The sequence below is a fragment of the Physeter macrocephalus genome, chromosome 18, assembly GCF_002837175.3.
Source record: "Physeter macrocephalus isolate SW-GA chromosome 18, ASM283717v5, whole genome shotgun sequence".
NCBI classification, from domain to species: Eukaryota; Metazoa; Chordata; class Mammalia; order Artiodactyla; family Physeteridae; genus Physeter; species Physeter macrocephalus.
The window spans coordinates 81,584,105-81,609,342 of NC_041231.1; the positions used below are offsets into that span (position 1 = coordinate 81,584,105).

Here is a 25,238-nt window from a genome sequence, read left to right on the forward strand (position 1 = left end):
TATACGGTACTGTACTATAATAGGTTTATAATACTTTTCACGCAAATAATACATAAAAAACAAATGCAAAAAATAAAGAAAACATTTTAAATCTTACAGTACCTTGAAAAGTACAGTAGTACAGTACAACAGCTGGCATACAGAGGCTGGCATCGAGAGAACAGGCAAGAAGAGTTACTGACTGGAGGAGGGCGAGGAGGTGGGAGATGGTAGACCTGAGGGATCGTCAGCAACAGGAGACAGAGGGCAAGCTGCAAGTTCACTCATGCCTGACATTGATGTCACAGGTTCTGGTTCCTTGCTGAATTCAGTTCTATCTACCCTCTTGAAAAAATGATCCAGTGATGTCTGGGTAGTAGCTCTTTTTTTCTTATCATAAATGACATGGTAGCACTGGATTGCATTCTGAACAGCTGCTGCATCCTTCGTGTACCATTCTACGTTTGGGTCCTCTGCTTCAAAAACTAACAGTCCCTCCTCATATTAAGAAAATCCCCTTGCCCTTTCCTGCGTCGTGAATCTCTTTGGTTCTTCAGTTACTTCTTCTTCCTCTTGTCTCTCTTCATCCTGTCTCTGGGCCTCCAGTTCCATCAGGTCTTCATTAGTAAGGACCTTGTGTTGCACGGCAAGGAGTTCAATGAAGTCGACCTCTTGCACATCTAGCTTGAAATAAAGATACTGTGCTACTGTACTCTATACAGTACTGTACAGTAAAGTACACAAAAGCACAACCACTTGAGGAAGGTGCATGCACATGATAATGTACACAACACGTGTGAACTAACTTACATGATTGGACATGTGAATGCACATTCATATCTTTGAAAGTTAGCAACTTGAAGGTTCGTATGTAGGGGGCTCACTGTAGTCTCTAAAGTTCCATTTTCTAGGCTTCAGCATTGCAGGTAAGATATCTTCCTGCGTCGTGAATCTCTTTGGTTCTTCAGTTACTTCTTCTTCCTCTTGTCTCTCTTCATCCTGTCTCTGGGCCTCCAGTTCCATCAGGTCTTCATTAGTAAGGTCCTTGTGTTGCACAGCAAGGAGTTCAATGAAGTTGTCCTCTTGCAGGTCTAGCTTGAAATAAAAATACTGTACTACTGTATTCTATATAGTACTGTAGAGTAAAGTACACAAAAGTACAGCCACTTGTAGAGGATGCACGCACGTGACAATGTACGCCAGATGTGTGAACTAACTTACGTGATTGAACATGTGAACGCACGTTCGCGTCTTTCAAAATTCGACACTTGAAGGTTCGTATGTAGGGGACTTACTGTACATTACTGTATATTAAGCAAGTATATGGTGCTGCCAATACCTTGGTTGGAGCTCTAGAACTGGGTATAATGTACATTGATCTTTGTTCCTAATTAAAATACAGAATTGGGCTATTGAGAAATGGGAATTCTGGATATGGATCTGCCACTGACTGCAGGCATGAGCAAAAACTCAGTTTCCCTTTTCTCATTTTCCGAGTCCTGGCCAATTTTCCTTCCTAGTCCCAGCAGTTTTTTTTCTTAATATTGAGAAATATTCTCTCTGAAATGAGCCCAGTCTGGTCGGTTTCAGGATTTCATAGGAGTAGATTTTCTCAGCCCCTTCAGATATTGCTAATTATCACTTCATTTACCCACTATTAAATTGGAAAATCCCTCCCAGTTATAGCTGATGTAACGAAATTGGCATGCTATTCCTCCTCCAGCAGCATTCATTGTATGGCACTGTTCTATTGTCACATCCATAAAAAGGCTGCATACAGATATCACAAAGGCCTTTAGGCCATTGGTGTTTTGTTTTTTGTGTTTTTTTTTCTCCACCCATTTGTATGATAAGGTATGTGGGATATCTTGTCACCTAGTTTGTTGTAAATTTTTTCATGAGTTTTGGTTTTACTCTTATTTTCTCTATTTCAAACAACTGTGTTGTTGCCACCATCCTCCAAAATCCCTCTCCTCAAAGTTTTAATGTAAATCTTGAATTATTTTGCCTTATTTCACATTGCATTCAACATTTTCAACTTGTTCCTTATCCCTAGAGCTCTTTATATATTTCTTTCTTCTGTTCTCAAATCCTTGAATTTGATCCTCGTATCTGATTCTTGAGCCTACAGAAGTACAGACTCTGGCTAACCTTCTTGTCTCTAATGGGTGCATTCTACTTGAATTAAACATTTTTCTTTTGAGGTACACATCACTTAAACCCCCGGTGGCTATATGATGCCTATCTTGGTAAAATCTGTTTAAGGTAAGACATTCCCACTAGGTTCACCAGATTTTCAATTAAAAAAAAAAAGCAATAATCTTGGGCCAGTAGTTAAGTTAGTTAAAGAATATGATGATTAAAAATATGTTTGGGACCTTGTAGAATATTGATAAAGTGTTGATTTATCTCTTGCTTTTAGCTGAAAAACAAATTCTAGTCTTCATGTTTCTTCCTCAACTTTTAACATTACGGAGACTACTTGTGCCATCTAGTACTTATATGGAGGTTAAAATAACAGATCTTTATGCATTTTCCCAACCTATCCATACCTAAGTAAGGAAACACAGAGCTAATCTTTTATGAGTGTAAGCTCTAGCCAAAGTTCGGATTGTATTTAAACCCAGTTTAACAGTACAGTTGACCCTTGAACAAGGAGGGGGTTAGGGGTTCCCACCCTCCACACAGCCGAAAATCTATGTGTAGTTTATCATCAGCCCTTTGTGTACACATTTCCTCTGTATCTTGGTTTCTTGGTATTGGTGGTTCTGCACCCCCAAATCCAACCAACTGGGATGGCGTAGTACCTCGCAGTTCAAATCTGTGTTGTTCAAGTGTCAAGTGTATTAGCATTAGATAGTATTAAAATAATATGCCTTTTTGAATGAGAAAAACCTTGGGAGAAGAGAAGGAGGTGCAATGAGCATTTCCGTGCTCTACTATAGCTCATGCATTCATCTCGTACTTAGGTTTCCTGTCTCTTAATGTCAGTAACGTGATGATGATATTTAGATAATTGATAAGCCTATGGGTATTAATTTTCATGAACCAACTTTCTAGTGAGGTCATGGTTAAGTTGGGAAATGTTCAATTGTGTAAGTGTAGGTGAACCTCCGACACATCAAAAGTGGTCTGACATTGACACAAGCATAGTATCCATGATAAGAAATTAGCACCAGATATGCCTCCATCAAAACTTTAGCTTAGAGAAAATAAGAAAGATCCTACCTCATTCCATTGGATATATAATTAATATCTATGAAGGAAGATACTGATATCAGCTTATGTATTTATTTATTACGGAGACACCTCTCTGCACTGTTGCACACATGACTTCTTTGGTCACAGGTAAATCTTCCGTTTCAAGATAAATCGTCTTCAAACGCCCTCTCAATGCAGCAGATTTTACTTGGTGACAAACATATTTCAATTTGCTTTTCATGTTTAGAACAGCGTTTCTTACATTGACCATACAATTTTGAGCATCGATCAGGATCCACCAAGGCTATATAGTAAAAGAAGAGTAATTGAAATCACTGATCTCTTATTTAAGAACATATTATTTATGATTATAAAAATACTACGTGTACATTGTAACAAATTAGTAAAATGCCAAAAAATAAGAAGACACAAATATTACATATCCCCATTATCTGTATAAAATTGAAATGTGTTTTTAGTTAATATATGATTCGATTTTATGACATGTTGCTCTTCTCAACAAGATTCAAGATTTTAGAGCTACATCATATTCCTTGAAATTATATATGACAATTTATCAATTTCTCAACTACATCATATTTAAAATTTTACCAGGTTATTATAAACAAATTTGTACTACATATTTTAATATTTCCATGATATATGTTTAGGATAGTTGTGAAAGAGTTTGATTCTAGAGTTTTTTTCATTATATTCTTAATGTTGTTACATTCTAAATTCTCACAAACTCTAGACCTATATTGAGCTATCTATTCTACTTTGTGATTATATCTACGGGTTTTTGAAACAAAACCAACGAGCTAGATTATCAAAATATATAATAGAAAAATCATTTATTATATTTAATTTTATATAAGTAAATTTTTAAAATGAAACAAAACTTGCAGGAGAATGCCCAAGTATAAATGCTCCACAAGGAGAATTATTAAAAATTAAGCTCTGGTGTAAACACTACCTAGGTCAAGAAATAAAACATTGCTGGCATCACATTTGTGCTGCTTCGAAATTGTGTCCCATTCCACTCTTTCATTTTCAAAATAATCTGTTATCTTGACTTGCAATATTTTGTTTGCTTATTTTAAAGCTGATGTGAAAGCAACTGCACAGTATATATATATTTTCACTTATATTTATGACAGTTATTAATATATGTTGGTTGAAATACATGCTTTTTTTCTCTCTCTCCTTTCTTTAAAATATATATTAGTTATTTTTTTGATTCTATCACCTTACTATTGTGTAGTTATATTATCTTTTATTATTCTTTTACTAGTTTATGATAGAGGTTTCAGCTTCCCAAAATCTTATCAAAAGTCACTCCTTGTTTTTTTTCTGTCTCTGAGCTTCCATATGAGAAGATAACTTTCTTTCTGTCTAGACAATGCTTTTAAGAATTTCCATCGAAACAGGAATGCCGATGTTGAATTCTGTTCTAGATTGTAGTTATTTTCTTTCAGAACCCTGAAGACATCATTGCATTGTCTTCTCACTTCCTTCTTTGTTTTTGTTGGTGAGAAGTCAGCTCCCAATTAAATAGCTGATCCTTTGAAAGTGATCTGTTGTTTTCCTCAGCTTAAAAAAAAAAAATTATTTATTTATTTATGGTTGTGTTGGGTCTTCGTTTCTGTGAGAGGGCTTTCTCTAGTTGTGGCAAGTGGGGGCTGTGGCTCACGGGCCCAGTTGCTCCGCGGCATGTGGGATCTTCCCAGACCAGGGCTCGAACCCGTGTCCCCTGCATTGGCAGGCAGATTCTCAACCACTACGCCACCAGGGAAGCCCTGTTTTCCTCAACTTTTGCTCCCTACTTTCCTTTCTTCTTTCCTTCATCTTTCCCCCTCTTTCTCCCGCCCCATTTTTTTCTATTTTTCAATCATTAATTTTCCCTTGTTTCATTCCAGATAATTTCTTCTGATTTATATTTCATCTTTATTAAATATCTCAGCAATTATGCATTACCTCCTGCTTAACACACTCATTATGTTTTTAATCTTGCTTTGTTTATTTTTCAGTTCTGGAGTTTTACTTTTGTTCTTCGTTATAGTTTTTATTTCTATGCCACGTTTTAAATCTTGTTTTTATTTATTTATTGAAACAAATTACACATAGTTATTTTAAAATCTTGGTCTGATAACTCCATTATCTGGATCCCTTATTAATTGGTTCATTTATGTGTTGGTTTTTGATTTTTGATAGGATAATCTTGTTTTCATTTGTTCCTGATTATTTTTGTGTTACATACTTTGTCAAAGAAAAAATGAGGAAATAACTTGAGGCCTAGAGAAATATTATCTTTCTCCAGAAATGATTTATTATTGTTTTTTTTGCTGGTGGCTTGAACAGCCAACCAACCTTCTTGGATGGTCTTAAACCGTTTATAGAATTTAAGGTAATGTGAAAACGAGCACTAGTCCCTGGGACAACTAGAGTAATGTCATTTTAACTTAGGCCTGGTTTGTAGCTTTCTGGCATCTGAAACGAAAACTTGCCAGTTTTTCCATAGTTCTCCTTCCTTCTCGGGCTCTGAATTGCAATTTTTGGCCCAGAAGTAGCATAAGGCTATCAAATTTCTGTTTTTCAACTTCTCTCTTGCCTCTTCAAGAATGGTTGAAAGATTGATCTCAACCAGATGTTTTTTCTATAACTTTTAATTGACCTGTTAACTCCGCAATGCTTTTAAACAGAGTTTTTTTCTCTTATTTTTGTTCATCTATCACTCTTAATAGGGAAGCCGTAGTTAAAAACTGTTATAATTTTATAGTGTGTTTTAACATTTTAACACTGCTATGTGAAACAGACTACTGTAATTTTATAGTGTGTTTTAACACTTGATAGAGCAAACGAATCACTACTTTTATTTTTCAAAATCTTTGTATGGTACAGATTGAGAGTTCTTTCTAACTGCAGAGTGAATATGGCTTTATAGCCATAGACTTTGAGCTTGAATTTTAATTCTGTCATCTGTTAGCTATGTAGCTTTAGGTAAGCTACTTCAGTTCTAGGAGCCTTAATTGCCTCGCTTGTAAAATGGAGACAATGGCATGTAATTCACAGTCTTTTTGAGACATGATCAGTTAATATGTATGTTTACAACAGTGGAATATAATAGCTTCTCACAGATTAAGAACTATTATTAAATGGTAAACAAAAGACTATAGATGAAATTAAATTCTTACTGAGTACGACTTTTAGACCACACAGCAGGCTTTGTTCTGAAGATAAAGCAAAACGTGGAGGCAAAGAGATAAATCCACAGATAGACTAATTAACTACAATGATAAAAGAAATATATTGGGTCAAACGTGTGAACAGATGAGTGCTTATTATCTTGACATGGTGTCATGGAAAAGTGGTAGGAAAATTTCCCTTAAAAAATGAGTAAGAGTTATCCAGATGAATAGAAGGACTGTAAAAAGAACGTGAACCAGCAGACAAAGTAGTATGATTCTTATTCCAGAGTTGAAAGAAGACATGATGTGTTTAGTTCCAAAAGCAAATAATAATGAAAATAGTTTTTATTCATTAAAAACCTATGTGTCAAGTATTGTTTTAAATATCTTGTACACATTATCTCATTTAAGTGTTCTAAAGCTTTGAAGTAGTTGCTGTTCAGATAAAAACTTGAGGCTTTGGGTGACCAAATAATTTGCCCAAGGATGCAAAACCCATGCTTAACCCAGGATTTAATCTTAAATTTCTCCATATCCAGAATTCACACTTTAAATATTTAATCCATGGCTTCTACATTGAAAATGTTGGAAACTGACACATGAAAAGCATTCAACAGCTATCTGAATATTGTATCAAATTAGATACTGCTTGTGATAGATTTGGCTGTCTCTAGGAGCCTTAATTATTTTATGACTACAGAGAAATATGAAGATGAAAAAAATTGGAAGTTGAGTGGTTAATGACAAATAAATGGGATTCTATTAAAATGAATATTTACATGTGTAAAGAATCATTAATAATAAATTCTTGATAATGTACTCTCTCTATATGCTTAATAAGTGGTTTTCCAGGCTGCAACCTGAATGTAGAAAAAACTTTTACCTTAGGCAAATTTAAATAAAATAATTCTGGCCCTTCTATTTGGAATTATTTATCAGTTCTCCTTACTTTAATATGTCTTAACTCAAAGTTGGATGATAATTGGGAATTTTATATCACTGTCTGTTCCCCATCTCTTACCCAGCTCTTATTTAGATCTTAGAATTACATTTTTGATTTCTTTTCTATTCCTGAGACATTGTCATTTTGGCAAGGGTTATACTTACTCATCTTATGGCTTGTACTTGGATCTTTACAACTGAAGAGATTTAATATCAATTAATAGTACCATCATGTAAAAGTCATAAAGGATTCTAAAGTAGGTATTAATTTATTTGTTTCTTAGTTTATTCAAGAATATTTAAACAATTTACAAATTGAGGAAGGTCTAATAAGGAATTAAGACTAATTTGTAAATTACCTCAACTAATGCAAATTAATTAATATAAACTTAACCATTGCCACATGAGAGGCACGAGTGTGGAGTTCATTTGTGATAGAGCAGCTTTCTGGATTGGTTGGGAAGTTATTTAGCTAATCAACAAAATCCTGGCCACTTTGAAAAGGCTATTTATTATTATGGATTTTACTTTGTTCTCTACATTTTATCCTGTTTCTCAAGTAACCAAATTGCCTTGGTGACTGACTCAGCTTACTTGTAAATTGAATAAAACCTAAAGCACCAAGACCGATACTGTCTTCTCACCAAAATTTCAACACAGATGTATGTCTCTCCTTCACTACTTTAGACTCGGCCTCTGGTTCACCACGCACTAGATCATAAATCTGCCAAGGCCACCATATTTCTGCTGTTTGGGATCCACGGCCTCTTCTGAGACATCTTAAGAGCTGGCAACACCTGAACACAACCTTGTGTTGCTTCTCCTCTTCTACTTCCTCTCCTCTCCTTTTTTCGTTCTGCTTCTATTCCTCTTCTTTCATTTCTTGAAATATTGCAGTACAGTCTTCAATGTGATAAACACTTTGCTTACACTGTTGTTTTTCATCTTTTCAAAACCTTATAAAATTAATATTACCATCCATTTTATAGTTAAGAGAACTAAAGATATTGCCACAGCTACAAAGGAGCCCCAGGTCCTTACTATAAACCCTGACCCATTTAATGGCAAGCTCACTCTATAAACTATGGTAGTATGTTATGTTCACTATCTCTATGGATTATTTTAGGCTTGCACTTCCCCTAAAATACTGTCCATTCCTTCATATTTTAATCAAAATCAGTATTGATCTCTTATCATTTTACAGCTGGTCTCTCCAGCATGGTATCACTCTGTTTGGACTGAACACTCATCTGACATCTTCACAAAGTATTCACTTAGATTAGACACTTTTCCTCGCTTCTTTTGTGACTTTAAGGTTTTACCAATAGTCAAACCACACCATTGTGCAATGGATATGCACCACTCCATGAACTCCTTCAAAACCACCCCCTCTGACATCTTGAATTACCTTTCCTGGTTTTTTTTTTTTTTTTTTTTTTTTTTTTATCTATCAAAGGCCACATATAGTGCATTCTATGCATTTCAGCTGGCATTATAACTTAGTATCTGTTAGAATGATCAAAATGTAAAGGAAAGATTGTGGTCATAGACATAGACAAACCGTCTTCATAGGCTTCTTTAACGTTTTCTGCAAGGCTCAGTAAATGTAGAATTTGATGGTATAGACCGTATACATCTAAAGTGCAGCTATCCTCCTGTGTGACCTCACTGCTTTTGACCACATTATTCAGTCTTTTATTTAACCTCAGTGCCTTCTACTATAGGAAGCATGATGAAGTATAAAGTACAATATGCTGGGATCTGAAAAGTCTGTATTCACATTCCACTTATCATTGATATTTGTATAAATGTGAACTTGAAATATGATCTTTTATGTCATTTTCCTCTTCTATTAGAAGAGGCAATGACAGTCATCTCATAATGTTATCTGGAAGGTCAGATTAGATATCGACATGGAAAGTTATGGAATGGGATTGGCATATACTAGACCCTCATACTTACTTATTGTCTTTCTTTCTTTCTCTCACCTTTCAAAGTCTAAACACAAGTGTCTTACCCCCAATTTCAAAACTCTTCATCAGGGAATTCAGGATATTCTCCCAAACCTCCACTAATGCCATAATTGTACCATTCTTACTCTTTGAAGCATAATTACATAAACTTTCTAAATCGAGCAAATCCTCTGATTTATCTGAGTTTACTCAACTAGCTTGTAAGGATGCCTAGAGAATTACTGTATCTTTTATTTCTGTTTCCTCAGAGTCTAGCATTTTGTTCAGTAGTTTACTAGGCACTCAGTGTTAGATGGTTATTGATTGACACGCTAGTACCATATGCCTCAACACATTCCTTAATCACATTTGAAGTCCTCACTTACTCAGGCCCCTTTCATTATTAATAATAACTGTAATAACAGAAACATCTATGATAGTAATAATAATAGTACCTAAATTGGTAAACTAATTTTCAGTTTGTAGAGCCACTTTCCAATACATTATTTCAGTAAATTTTAACTGAGGTGCATGTAATTAACAGGCACAAACTTTCATATCAGATATTTCATTTTTTTTTACAATTGTTATTGATTCTTCTGTATTTTTTTTGTTTTTTCTTAAGGACATTGACAAATCACTTAAATTCTCTGAGTGGCAAGGTTGACAAGCAGTTGGGTAGGGAGCTAGTAATAAAATCTAGATTTTCTAAATTTGAATTCATTTCTATTTCTAATACATGTTGCACCTTTTGAACTTCTAACTCTCTAGGGCCAAATTAGCACACTTTGGGTCATAAATTTGTATCTCTCTTGTTAGAGATCTGGATTGCTTCAGGGGCAACACGTATTAAGAATAGCATGTAATCACCACCAGGGGCTACACTGTACTACATATTTTGATCATTTATTTTTAATTGATTCATGAAACCATTACTGTATTCCTTTACTAATGCATTAACTAATTAAACAAAGATTTTTGAAGTACTATTTCTTTACTTGCCTTTTTATTAGAACTGTACCTCATTGCCCAGCGTATTCTGAGACTATATCCTGGATCACTTTATAGATTCTGTTATTGATATCCCAAGAGATATATACTGTTTTCTTAGTCCATTCATCTTCCCTGGGATCCAATTTATTATGAAGTCTTCACTGATATAAGTATAAGTAAATTTAATAAATTATGATTTTCTTAATAACTTGAATAACAAAACAAATCAAGACCCACAAAAGAAAAAGAATCTCATCTGAATCAACTTATTTTATTTGCATTTTAATTTTCAAAATGAGATAAAGCATGTTAGTATAACACTATTCTGAATGAGGAAACTGAGATTCAACATAATCAAGAGACTTTTTAATTGAAAAGAGTGTATTAAGAACCTGCATTTTCTAATTCACAATTTAATATTTCTACTTTTAGCTAGGAGCTATATGATACATACAAACACACCAGAAGCATCTATTACCTGGTAGAATGAAGGTCACATAACACAGAAAATGAAGAAGATAAATAAAGATCTTCATTCTGTAGAAAGAAGCTGCTGAAAGATTTGTAAACAACTAGAACACCTTCCAAAAAGCCAAGAGACATTTACTATTTATAGTTTGCTAATGGAAGAAAGACTCTCTTTTTCCGGAAATTGTTTTAATTTTGTGTTCTTATCTCTGCTCCATTGACTAGGGTTGTGGGCAGAATTGAAAACACTTGATATTAATTGGTCTTTAGGGAGGAATCTCTATGTAGAAGATAGTTGTAAACATGACATTCTTATATCAATGGTGATCAATTAAATACCTACATAGAGGAGCATGCATGGAGTAGGCTTGAGATAAATATTTACCATTTTAGATGTAAAACATCTGAACATTACTTTGTCAGTTAAACTCCCGATTATTTTTCAAAATATATTCCAATCACTAACCTGGTACACAAATTCATCAATACATTCCTATATCCAAAATCCTACCTTATAGCCAGTTATCCCATTAGTTTCCCCAAATTATTCATTTACCATTTTCCCATTAGTTTCCCCAAATTATTCATTTACCAAAGTCCGGATATTATGCCTCACTTTTGTCACTGATTTTTATTACCTTTTTTTTTAGATGTGACTTGAATATTTATGAAGCTCTATTTCTTTCTAGAAAAGCCTAACTAGTGTCCACTTATTTTAAGTTTTTATCACAGTAAAAAAAGAAAAAAAAAGAGGATTTAGACCACTTCCACTTTCTCCTGTGATGTCCTTCTCCTCAAATATTTGAAAGTTATATTAATTTTTGAAAATCTCTGTAGGTATCTTTAAACATTTAAGTACTTTATCTTTTCCCCACCAACTTTAGTCACAACATTAACTCTTCTCTATTTAAAATAAAGGTATTAGTCCCCTCTCCATTCACACCAACATTTCTCCCCACTTTCCACACACTCATTCAGTTGTTGTTACACACTTCCTCTTATGTGGTCTAGAATAATATTTGAACTGTGTGTATAACCAGAATTGAAACAGAAAATTCATGCTTTATATTTAAAGTTTGTAATACAGTAACCATCATATTGCCTTTTTTGTGTGTGTGTGTGCGTTACGCGGGCCCCTCACTGTTGTGGCCTCTGCCGTTGTGGAGCACAGGCTCCGGACGCGCAGGCTCAGCGGCCATGACTCACGGGCCCAGCCGCTCCGCGGCACGTGGGATCTTCCCGGACCGGGGCACGAACCCACGTCCCCTGCATCGGCAGGCGGACTCTCAACCACTGCGCCACCAGGGAAGCCCTGTTTCTGCTTTTTTTATGTTGTTGTTCATTTGTTTTGTTTTTTAAATTCCACAGACAAGTAAAATCATGTGTATTTGTCTTTCTTTGTCTGACTTATTTTGCTTAGTATAATACCCTCTAGATCCATCCATGCTTTTGCAAATGAAAGGATTTCATTCTTTTAATGACTGAGTAATATTCCATATATATAATATTCCATTATATATATAATGTACCATTATATATGATATTCCATTATATATAATATTCCATTATATATATAATATCCCATTATATATATAATGGACACTTAGGTTTCTTCCATATCTTGGCTATTGTACATAATTCTGGGATGAACAAGGGGTGCATATATCTTTCTGAATTACTGTTTTCATTTTCTTTGGATAGATACCAAGGAGTGGACTTGCTGGATTGTGTGGTAATTCTGTTTTTAATTTTTTGAGGAAACTCCATACTTATTACTATAGTAACTGCACCAACTTACCTTCCCAACAACAATGTACAAGGGCTCCTTTTACTCCACAACCTTGCCAACACTTGTTATTTATTATCTTTTTGAAAACAGTCATTCTAACAGGTATGAGGTGATGTCTCATTGTGTTTTTAGTTTGCATTTCCCCAATAATTAGTGGTATTGAACATCTTTTTGTGACTGTTGACCATATATATGTGTTCTCCGGAACAATGTCTCTTCAGGTTCTCTATCCATTTTTTATTTATATTGCTTGTTTTTTGGATATTAAGTTGTATGGGTTCTTGGCATATTTTGGATATTAACCTCTTATAGGATATATCATTTGCAACATCTTTTCCCATTAAGTAGGTTGCCTTTTTGCTTTATTTAAAAAAATTTTTTTTTGTTTTATATTTTTGATGGTTTCCTTCACTCTGCAAATGATTTTTAGTTTGATGTAGTCCCATTTATTTATTTATTTACTTATTTATTTTCCTTGCCTGAGGAGACACATGTACAAAAATATTGCTAAGACTGAAGTCAAAGAGTTTATTGTCTTGTTTTTTTTCTAGGAGTTTTATTGTTTTAGGTCTTAATATAAGTCTTGAATCCATTTTGAGTTTATTTTTTATATATGGTATAGAGAATATTCTAATTCTATTCTTTTGCATGTAGTTGTCCAGTTTTCCCAGCACCAGTTATTGAAGAGACTGTTTTTTCTTCATTATATATTCTTGCCTCCTTTGTCATAGATTAATTGACCATAAGTGCATGGGTTTATTTCTGGGCGTTCTATCCTGTTCCATTGATCTATGTGTCTGTTTCTGAGCCAGTACCATACTGTTTTGATGATTAGCTTTGTAGTATAGTCTGAAGTCAGGGAGCATGATTCCTTCAGCTCTGTTCTTCTTTCTCAAGATTATTTTGGTTTTTGTGTCTCCATACAAATTAAAATTTTTTTTTGTTCAAGTTCTGTGAAAGATGTCATTGGTATTTTGATAGGGATGGCATTGAATCTGTAGGTTGCCTTGCGTAGTATGGTCATTTTAACAATATTGATTCTTCCAGTCCAAGAACATAGTATATCCTTCCATCTGTTTGTGTCTTCTTCAGTTTTTTTCATTAGCATCTCATAGTTTTCAGACATTTCTTAGTTTTTAATATAATCATTTATATTGGAGTAGCCCAAATTATGTCATTTGAATCTGTGATCCTCTATTTAACAACATGTAAAGAACTGAAGCCCTAAGTCCAGTAGCTCTCAAGAATGAAGCCTGCCAACAACCACATGAGTGAGCTTAGAAGATCCTTCAACCCTGTTGAGCATTGAGATTTCTGTAGCTCAGGCCACCATTTCAGTGCAAACTCATCAGAGATCTTGAGACAAAAGCACCAAGCCAAGCTATTTCTGGAATCCTACTCATAGAATCTATGAGATAATAAAGGTTTTAAGCTGTTACTTATTGGGGTAATTTGTTTTGCAGAAATAGATAACTAATATAACATCTTGTCTTACAGTCTTTACCTTTTAATTGCTATATTCACAATTTATTTACATTTAAGAAAATAACAATATGGTTGTTTTTAAACCTGCCTTCTGGTATTTGTTTTCTATTTGTTCTCCCTCCCTTTGTTCACTTTTCTTTCCTTCCCTTTCTTGTCTGTGTATTTTTTATGATTACATTTTATCTACCCCATTCACTATATATTTTTTGTCCTTTCCTTAGGATTTATAATATAGGTCTTTAGCCATCACGTATAATATAAGGGCCTTAAAATCCTCTACTTCTATTTTCCTTTCCCATGATTTGGGCTATTATTGTCATTCATTGCTCTCTGCAGTGCTATAAATGCCACAATATATTATTAGTTTTGCTTTAAGCAATAAATTATCTTTTATAGAGAATAAAAATTGAGGGAAAGGATATTTACATTTACCTGCAAATTTACAAATTCCAATTCAGTTTATTCCTGTGTGCAAATCCAAATTTTTATCTTGTATACTTTTCCTTCTACTGGAAGAATTGTGTATATTTGTTCAAGAAAGATCTGCTGGAAATGCATTATTTCAGATTTTGCTTGCTTGAAAGTGTCTCCATTTCACTTCCATTTTTGACACTATTTTTTTTTTACTGAGTAGAATTTTAGATTGACAGAATATTTTTCAGTATTTAAAAATGTTGATACATTGTCCTTTGGCTTGTATAGTTTCTGACAGACAGTTGGCCTGTATTCTTGTTTTTCATAACAATATTATTGAGATTTAATCAATGTACCAGACAACTTACCCATTTAATTTGTACCATTCAGTGGTGCTCAGCATGTTCATGGAGTTGTGTAACCATCATCACAATCAATATTTGAATACTTTCTATGCCCCCAGAGAAACTCTGTACTCTTTAGCTATCACCCTCCCACCCCTCGATAAGGCCCCCTCCCTCTAAGCCATAGACAGCCATTCATCTACCTCTTGAATCTGTAGGTCTGCCCAGTCTGAACATTTCATGTAAATAGAAGATAATACAATATGTGACAATTGTGACTCGCTCCTTTCATTTAGCATAATATTTTCAAAGTTTATCCATGTTGTAGCATGAGTCAATACTTCATTTTATTGTCAAATAATATTCCATTGTATAAATATGCCACATACTGTTTATTCATCCATCAGTTTATGGAGATTAGGGTTATTTCCATTTTTTGGCTATTATGAATAAAGCTGCTATGAACATTTGTGTACAAGTTTTTGTGTTGACAAATGGCTTTATTTTTCTTGCATATATACCTAAGAATAGGATTGCAGGATCAAATGAAGACTCCATGCTTAAACTTTTTGGGAAATGTCAGACTGTTTTCCAAAGTGTTTGCACCAATTTACCCAACAGCAGTGTATAAGAGTTCTAATCTGTTCATATCCTCACCAGTATTTGTTAAGGTCTGTTATTTTGGTTATAGCCTGTTTAGTGGGTGGAAAGTGGTAACTCATTGTGGTATTGATTTGCGTGCCTGAGATATGCTTGTTGGACATTTGTATATCTTCTTTGGAGAACTGTCTATCCAACCCCTTAGTCCATTTTATAATTGTGTTGTGTTTTTTAAAATTGTTTAGTTGTAGGGCTTCCCTGGTGGCGCAGTGGTTGCGCGTCCGCCTGCCGATGCAGGGGAACCAGGTTCGCGCCCCGGTCTGGGAGGATCCCGCGTGCCGCGGAGCGGCTGGGCCCGTGAGCCATGGCCGCTGGACCTGCGCGTCCGGAGCCTGTGCTCCGCAATGGGAGAGGCCACAACAGTGAAAGGCCCACGTACCACACAAAAAAAAAAAAAAAAAAAAAAAAAAAAAAAAAAAAAAAATTGTTTAGTTGTAGATATTCTTTATATGTTCTCAGCTACCATGGTTGGGAGATTGCTGGTTTTCAAGGCTACTGTAGAGCTGGGGAGAGTTGGAAGGAAATAGGGCAGTTAAAATGCCACAAAGGTAGCTGTTCTTACTGAGATATAGCATTTTTTCTTGAATATATGCTCCTTGGATTTTTGCAAGTCTGTGGTTAATTTGCAGAGCTCTTAAAAAGTTGATGTTGACAATTTTTTTGCCAGTGTTTTGTTACTTTTATCAAGGGGCACATTTTTGGAGTTCTTTACCTCATCATTTCAGAAGTCTTGCCTATGATTCATTTTGTACTGTTTCTTTTTTGTTTTTTACCCTTGTGTCGTTTGGAAGTTATACACTGGTTAATAATGCTGTGCAACAAACTACTCTGAAATTTGACGGCTTAAAACAAAAACTATTTTACTATGCTCATCAATACTGTGGATCAAAAATTAACACAGGGCTTCCCTGGTGGCGCAGTGGTTGAGAGTCCGCCTGCCGTTGCAGGGGACGCGGGTTCGTGCCCCGGTCCGGGAGGATCCCATATGCCGCGGAGCGGCTGGGCCCGTGAGCCGCGGCCGCTGGGCCTGCGCGTCCGGAGCCTGCGCTCCGCGACGGGAGAGGCCACAACAGTGAGAGGCCCTTGTACCGCCAAAAAAAAAAAAAAAAAAAAAAAAAAATTAACACAGAGCATAGTAGTAATGCATTGCCTCTTTTCTTCTACATCTGAGACCTTACTGGGAAGACATGAAGCCTGGGAGTGAGTTCTCATTGGCTAGCTTCTCCTTCTTATTCTCCTTTGCAGTGTCCAATTTTTTCTTTACGTGAAGTAAATGTTATTCCTTGAAATTTCAGACTTTTTTTCTTCTCAATCTGTAATCTTCCCTTGGGCGATTTCATCTCATTGCTGCAATAAGTGGTTCCTCAAATCTATATTTGAAGCATTTTTTTCTTTCCTGAGCTTCACGCATGTTTACAGTAGGAAAATCTAAACTCAGCATGTCATAAATGTTTCCTTTAAATCTACACCTCTTACTGTATGTCCTAATGAATGATTGTGTTGTTCATCAATTTCTTTAAGTAAGAAAGCTGAGACTTACCTTTTCCTCTTAAATCTCAAATTGACTGAACTTTTTTCATTTCCTCTAATCAGAATTCTGTCCTAAATTTTTATATTTTCCAGATATGTGCTATAGTTATATGTAAAAAATACACTCAGTGGAGACTTTAGGTTCTAAATGTCAAGCATTTACTGAAGCTTTATAATTCATAAAATAGTTTATGTTAACAATTTAATAGTGATAAAATTAATGTGGAATGTGGAAAACTGGAAACACAGTGAGTTTATTGAAGACAGGGATGAGGACAGAAACACTAAATACAGAATTATAAGGTGAAGTAGTCAAATAAATTCTTAAGGTCCAGGAGAAAAGACTCTTGGATTGGCTGCCTATGTTCAAAATTGATTATGATAAATAGTTAGCACTGGATGGCAGAATTAGAAATGATATTTCTTTTCATCTTTAAAGATTTCTGTAATCTTCCAAATATTCTTATTATCAGAAGAAAAAATATACCTTCAAAAATTTTTAAGTTACTTTTATTTTCATCACATTTTACTCCTTTTGAGGTTTGTTTGATTGCTCTTTCTCACAATTATATTATCATACTGTCTTATTATGTGAATAAAATGTATATGACTTTGTGTCCAAGGCCCAAGTGCATTTTTGCTGAAACTATGGAAAGGTAGCATAAACTATGACTGATGGCTGATACTTAAAAGATCATATGAAAATAACTAGGCTACTGCACAGGGCAAATAAATAGGCCAGAGGTAAAGGGAAGTATTAAGGATGGAGGGTTTTTGCCATGTGGGTGGAGGAGAACTTCTGCCAGTTTAATGAAGAGGCTGCCATTCTTCTTTATTTCTCTTGTAATAACCTCATTGAACTCACCAGCTGTCATTATATAGTTGCATAATCCAGAAGGCTAGAGAACAACACGTGACAATAGATTTATAGAAAGTAGAAAGTTCATTTTTATTTATAATATAGTTACAATATAGTGTTATATAGTGGAATTATAATTTACATCTGTAGTATTAGACAGTGTAGTAGAATTATAATTTGCGTAGTTAGTATTACGCAGTGTACTAGAAATATAACTTGCGTCTGTAGTATTATGTAGTGCAGCAGGAGTATAATTTACAGCTATAGAAGCTTTAGTGGTGGTGCTGGGTTTGACTGGCATTATGTATTCCCGTACAACACAGCAGGGCTCCAAATCGCAGTCAGTAAATACGTATTCCCAGGAGTTGCATGAAGCCTTGCAAGCACCACGAACAAAGTAACATTGTCTTTTTCTTTCTTCAATTCCTCTTGTTTTTTCTCTTGTTTTCCTCTGCAAAACTAGGAAAAAGTGGCTATGATCATGATCCAGGTTTAATCCCCTTGCACAGGTAGATGGATAAATAGATAGGTAGATAGATAGATAAGTAATTATAGTTGTTTAAAGTATAGAGTTAAACGGTTTTGCTTCTGAAATCATGCCCAGGCAACTATATTAAAGAGTTCGTATTTTATTGTCTACAAATTGGTACAGTATAAGTACTTATTTATCCAACAATATTTCCTTTGCCATTAGCTTTTTTTGTTGTTGTAAATAGAATATTCGTAAATATCTAATCTGTGCATGCTTTCTCAAGAGTAAAGACAAAAGGATGTGGATAAAAGAGTCTACATATTTTCTGTTCTAAATAGCCATCCACTTCAACACCTCTCTCCCTTACCACAAATTACTGGGCCAGTAGTAGAAAGATTAATTTTGACAACAGCTATAGCATCAGTTCATTAAATTGCATTTAAAAAGAGAAGGTATTAGGAAGCGTGTAAGGAGTCATAGTCTCATCAGAAACAACAAACAGGTTTAATTGCACCACGTTGGTAACTGTTTTCCTATTATGTTCTCAACTATCAGTTCTACTCATTGCCTCTTCCATTAGTGAATTACATTATGAGTTCATATGGGGTCTCCTAACAATAATTTGTTTTATTTTCCAGAGTAAAGCATTCACACACACACACACACACACACACACACACACACACACACAAAACAGTTGCCTTTACCTCTTTTTGCATATTAACAAAAATTACCTGATGGACCACAGGATATGGTGAAGATAAAGGTCAGGAAAATACAAAGTATCTTCATTGCTGATATAGTTCCTTGAGTAAAGTTGAGGCAGAGCTCAAAATGACAGAGATGTGCTATTCTTTGAAAAAAGATAGATGAACTCTTGTTTTTATAGCTTTCTCAGGGTGATTACTATGCTGATTAATGCTGCCTTTCAAGATTGAGCAGATAGTCATGTAAGTATTGTGAAACAACAAGCAGAATAGAGGACTTAGTTCTATTATGACCTCAAAGAGCCAAAAGTGAACTCATTTTCAGTTATACAAGCCACTAATGGAGTTAAATTCTTCCTCATTCTTTAATTGAAAGCACATATTCAGCCACATTTTCAGCCACATGCTTTTTCAAGTATTTATTATGTGCTAAGCAGTGTTCTAAGCACTTTATCGGGATTCATTAGTTGAATCCTCATGACAATTTCTATGACATACAAACTTGTTATTTTCCAGCTGAGGAAAGTGTGGTACAGAGGGATTATGTAATTGCCTCAAATGAGACACGTAGTGATTGGTAGAGTGGAAATGGACTCTTAAGTAATGAGGTGCCAGAGACCATATTCTCAGTCCCCACCTTCTTCACTCTCATAACTGAATAATGGGTGTCCATCATGTGAAGTCATATGGCCTGAGATAGATACTATTTCTGGAATTCAATTTTTCTAGGGACTTCCCTGGCAGTCCACTGGTTGGGACTTCACTTTCCAGTGCGTGGGGTGAGCGTTCGATCCCTGGTCGCAGAGCTGGGATCCCACATGCCTTGCGGCCAAAAAACCAAAACATAAAAAACAGAAGCAGTGTTGCAACAAATTCAGTAGAGACTTCGAACATTTTTTTTTCTACAAACAGAAAATATTTCTAGTTCTAATACTGTTACATTAAAACTTATCATAGTTATACTATAAGAATAATCAGTATAATTCTTTATATACCATGTAATGACTCATCCATAGTAGTACCTCACTCATAAGGGAAAGCAGTGTATTAAAAATTGAAAGATGGGCTTCCCTGGTGGCGCAGTGGTTGAGAGTCCGCCTGCCGATGCAGGGGACGCTGGTTCGTGCCCTGGTCTGGGAAGATCCCACATGCCGCGGAGCGGCTGGGCCCGTGAGCCATGGCCACTGAGCCTGCGCGTCCGGAGCCTGTGTTCTGCTGCGGGAGAGGCCACAACAGTGAGAGGCCCGCGTACAGCAAAAAAAAAAAAAAAAAAAAAAATTGAAAGAGCACTCAATTTAGATACAGAGAACTAATCTTGAGATCTGGCTCTTCTGTTTACCACCTGTATATGTGGGATAAATATTCACTAGATGAGCCTCAAGATTCTCTCTTTGAAGGCTGGATTGGTAGGACCAGACATACCTAGAGGTTTATGGTAAGGATTAAATAGGTGACATATGTGAAAAATATTATTTATTATATTTAAATATAAGCCATTTAGCTGGGTGTGAAAATCCCCAAAAATGTATAAGGATACATTTTAGAAATAAGAAGCCTAAAATAACATCATGATCTCTTTGCACTACAAAACCATGGTGTCATTTTCATTCTTTGCTCTTCACTATTAGACACCATGCATTATTTCAACCCCCCTTAAAAACATTGTATATTTAAATTCACCGGTGCAAAGCTTTGAAATTAAAGATTAAGAATTTATTACGGGATTAATTTTATATACCAGTACAGATTGATGGGTACTTTTGGAAAGTTTCAAATTGGAAAGGATGATAAAACTTTTTACACATGAGGATATTGAAGATTAAATTATTAAGAAAATAAAAAATTGCATAAATATCGGTAGCTGGATTTCTGCTACAATTTCTACTTCTTTCCACTACAAAAATATCTTATGCAAGCTCTGATAATTATTGATGGTTCATATCTTTAGAATACATGAGTCCAAGGGGCTCAGCTGCTCTGTAATGCATAATTTTGTTGCACTTTAAAAAACACCTATTAAATATGGATTATGTACAAGGCACTGTTCTGTGTAACTTACATATACTAATATTAAGCCTCATGAAAGTCCTCTGAGGTAGGTAGAATGCTTAGCTCCAGTTTCACATACAAGGAAACTAACACATAGAGATTGAAGTAACTCACCCCAAGTCAACCAGCTAGCTGGTTAGTAGTGAAACTGGAATTGAACATGGTCTATTGTCAGAGTTCATATTTTTAACCATTATTATTACTGCATACCCAAATCACCTGAAATGGTTGTTTTAGAGTTCAAAGGAAATTACATAATAAAGGAAACTTGTGGTTTCCAAGGTAAAAGAAATATTACAATTCATTTGTTCTCACCCTTATTTTTACAGCTGAAGAACCCTTCTGGAAGCAGGAACTCTGGAAAAAAACCACTCCTGGGAAAGTCTATTTTTAGAAGAATCTAGAGACACCTTGGTAAGTAGTGCAAATTGTTCTTTCCTTTCATCCCAACAAATATTTTTCCCAGTCCAGCATGAATCCTCCTTGGCATTCTAAGGAGTAGAGGAAACTATTGTATATTATATATTGTCACTGAGATGAGTCAAAAACAATTTCTCATGCAGAACTCTGTTGCAGCTAGTTGCTCTTATTCTATATTAAGCCATAATTGGGTGCTAAAGGAAATAATATTAACCTTGAATTTTAAACTAACCTTAAAGATAACTATTAGAATGTATAGTCTGGTGGGAAAATGTTGTTCAGTGTCTGTTGGCTTGTGTGTTTTGTCTTGATTTTGGTGACAAATGTTACAGTCTAACAAATGTATATTTTGTGCTATCTTAGTACTTGTGAATCATTTTTTAAAAATTTACACATGAAACAATTGAACTTGAGAATTTGCTTACAGTCATACCACACTGTTATTGCAGTGTGAAACTCTCTGCCTAATCACTACTACTACTACTACTACTGGTAAATCTTAGTACAGTGGGTATGTTTAACTTCATTATTCAGTTCCAACAATGACCTCTTCCAATGTGTGGGCAGATGTCTACTCCCATACTTTCAGTGTCCTTAAGCTCAGGGCTATAGTTTGGGGTTATAAGTGAAGGGTGGGTGATAGGAAAGAGTATAGCAAGGTAAAGGAGAGACATTTAAATCTATAGATTAATGAATAGTGAGAGAAATATAAAAGAAAGCCACAGCTAAGTAGGCAGAGCCCATTATTTGTTTTACCTTTTTATACAGTGATATAGAAATATTGATCTGCAACTATCTCCAGTAACTATTGTTTAGTAGAGGCTTAAGTAATACTTTAGTGAAAATATATGTTGACATTGACACCTCCTCCTAATATCTTTGTTTGTAAGAGCATCACTTAAGTTGGTGGTTTGAGGAAAGATGAAAGTCTATAACTATCAAAATACATTTATTACTTTTGGTATTATGCATCGGTGAGCTATCTTAAGCTAAGGAAATTAATGTGGTGATCAAAACCTCATATTTTAATTTTGAAAACAGAGTATTGATTATCCATTGTGTTACATGTTTCTATTTGCCTCCTCTTCTTATGTCTAAGGGAATTTTAAGTTACGGATTATAAATTCACAGTAGTCATTAATCATTCATACATATTTTGCATATGATCCATTTCTGTGTGTCAATCCAAATTTTACTCAAATGAAGACTCATTTCTTCACTGAACGCATTACTTTAACCCTCACCCAACTGCAATCTTCTCTTTGCTTCAGGATTTTTTTTTATTAATTAATTAACGTATTAATTTATTTATTCATTTATTTTTTTGAAATGTATTTTTATCATGGGGTCTAGCTGATTTTCTCTGCTGTGTTTATGCCGCTTTACACACACTTGATTCACTTACAGAGAGAAATCAATACTTAGGTTTTAAGATGTTTACTAGTCTGATATATTCTTCTGCGGTGAATAAGGGGGTGTTGAGTCCAGTTCATTGAGCAAGGAGTAGGTCTTGTCTATTACATATTTGGTTTATGGAACGGTATCTGTTTTGCTTCAGGATTTTGACGTGTGTGTGTGTGTGTGTGTGTGTGTGTGTGTGTGTGTGTGAGAGAGAGAGAGAGAGAGAGAGAGATATGTGATATTTAGGCCTTATTATCAAGCATTCTTTCAAGTTGTAGTCCCCTCACTCTTTTACCCAGAATCACAATTGATTTTTTTTTTTTTAATTTGGTCTCTGCTACTCATATGTCATCTTATCAGAGGAGATTTTAAAGGCTTTTTTGGTACCTCCTCTAATGATTATAGTGAGCCTCGCTTCATTAAACTTTATTTTCCGTGTTCTTTATTTGTCTTTATCTGAAATTGGCTGGATCCCTTGTCGGCTTTTGTTTTTTTTAAATTATTTACTCACACAGTTTGTTATAATTGTTACCACTATTATTATTACTAACTGCCACATCTCATTAGAATGTAAACTCCATGAGGGAGCGATCTTGACAATTTTACCGTGGAGCCTAGGACAGAATAGGTTTTAAATATAGACCTACTGAATGGGGATTGAAATAAAGTTATAGTAGCAATTGTAGTATCTATCATTTATTTACCCAGAAAATTTTAGAAAATGGCACTTCTGAGAAAGTGAATGTCAGAATCCTAATCTTTTCTTTTTTTTTGTTGCGGCCTCTCCCGTTGCGGAGCGCAGGCTCCGGACGCGCAGGCTCAGCGGCCATGGCTCACGGGCCCAGCCGCTCCGCGGCATGTGGGATCTTCCCGGACCGGGGCACGAACCCGCGTCGCCTGCATTGGCAGGCAGACTCTCAGCCACTGCGCCACCAGGGAAGCCCAGAATCCTAATCTTAAGGGATCAGAGACCAATTCATAAAGAGTTGTTACCCATTTCTCTCTCTTTTCTTGGTTATGGAAGATGATTAAGGGGAACTAATGATCTGTCTTCCTAACCTTAAACAGGTAATTATGACTTACCATTCTAAATATGGCTTGTATCAAGGATAATGGTGAGAGAAGTGTCCAGAAAAGTATATAGATTGTACATATAAATATTCCTTACAACTCCACTTTCTATTTTTATTTTTTTATATTTAGCCAAAGGCTTGGTTCTTACTCTGTGGCCAGTAAGTAGTAGTGAGTACTTATTGAATATTTACTAAATATTGGTTACTACCTGAACACTTTATATTTATTATCTCAATTAAACATAACAGCAAGCTTATGAAGTAGATACTACCGTCAAACATTATGCCATGTTTTACTGTCATCATTTCACACAGAGGTAAATGAGGATTAGAGGCATTCATTTAATAACTTGTTCAAAGTCACTGTACTAGTAATTACCATTGCTGACATTACACCCCAAAGCGGTCTGATTCTTTGATTCTTTTTTTTTTTTTGGCCCTGCTGCGTGGCTGGTGGGATCTTAGTTCCCTGACCAGGGATTGAACCCAGGGCCTCTGCAGAGAAAGCACCGAGTCCTAACCAAAAGCAGTCTGATTCTTGAACCCATGTTCTTATCCACTACACTAGAATCAATGAATTTGTGAATGAACAAATTTCTGAAAGGCAATAATGAGCTCCTCTAATTTCTCTCTGTTTATAACACAGCACTAAAGCTGTTCAAGCTTTAGTAAAGGATAGATGGCTGACTCTAAAAGAAAAAGGTGAATTCATATTCAGAAATAGCAGAAGGATTATGTGAATCAATGGTTCTCTGAACTTCATAATTTTTAGAATCAAATGGGATGACTTAAAAAATACACTCTCCTGGGAGCCACCCGTGAATTGTCTCATTCTGTGATTCATGGGTATGGTTCAGAAAATTGCACTTTTAAATACCCCTAAATCTTCCGGATGCTTATCCAGGTCTGATACAACTGATTTAGTCATACTCTCTGTTTTTGTCAGGCGTGACCTCAACTACACCATTTCTTCCATTCATATGATCAGTCTCATCTATTCTTTTGCTCTGATTAAGTGATGCCTGAAATGTGGATGAAGCAGTTTTCTCCCCACCAAGCCCAGGAGAACATCAGTACCCCTGGATGTGTATACTCAGGTCCTCTATTAAGGCAGTGTGTGGAATAGTGTGGACAGGCTGAATGAGTCTGAATGCCACTTTACTACTTTCTGACTGTGTGAGCCTTGGGCAAAGAGTGTTTCCATTCCCGTCTCAGCTTTCCTAGGGGTGGTGGTAATAAAATTAGTCACCTTGAATAGATGATGTGAAGATTGAATGTTGCAAGATGAGTACTTAATCTGACCCAGACAATG

The 25,238-nt window shown here is 35.3% G+C and overlaps 2 protein-coding genes across 2 annotated transcripts; both read right to left on the reverse strand.

Annotated features, from left to right (window-relative positions):
- Positions 1 to 3,341: 3,341 nt before the first annotated feature.
- DEFB114 (defensin beta 114) lies at positions 3,342 to 10,791 on the reverse strand. Its single transcript, XM_028479522.1, has 2 exons — positions 10,734 to 10,791; positions 3,342 to 3,484 (listed from the first exon to the last, which is right to left on the reverse strand). The coding sequence occupies exons 1-2, from the start codon at positions 10,789 to 10,791 to the stop codon at positions 3,342 to 3,344; spliced, it is 201 nt and encodes a 66-aa protein (XP_028335323.1).
- A 7,131-nt stretch (positions 10,792 to 17,922) lies between these two features.
- DEFB113 (defensin beta 113) lies at positions 17,923 to 19,068 on the reverse strand. The gene is made up of 2 exons (XM_055080020.1): positions 19,011 to 19,068; positions 17,923 to 18,263 (listed from the first exon to the last, which is right to left on the reverse strand). The coding sequence occupies exons 1-2, from the start codon at positions 19,066 to 19,068 to the stop codon at positions 17,923 to 17,925; spliced, it is 399 nt and encodes a 132-aa protein (XP_054935995.1).
- Between the last annotated feature and the right edge of the window lie 6,170 nt (positions 19,069 to 25,238).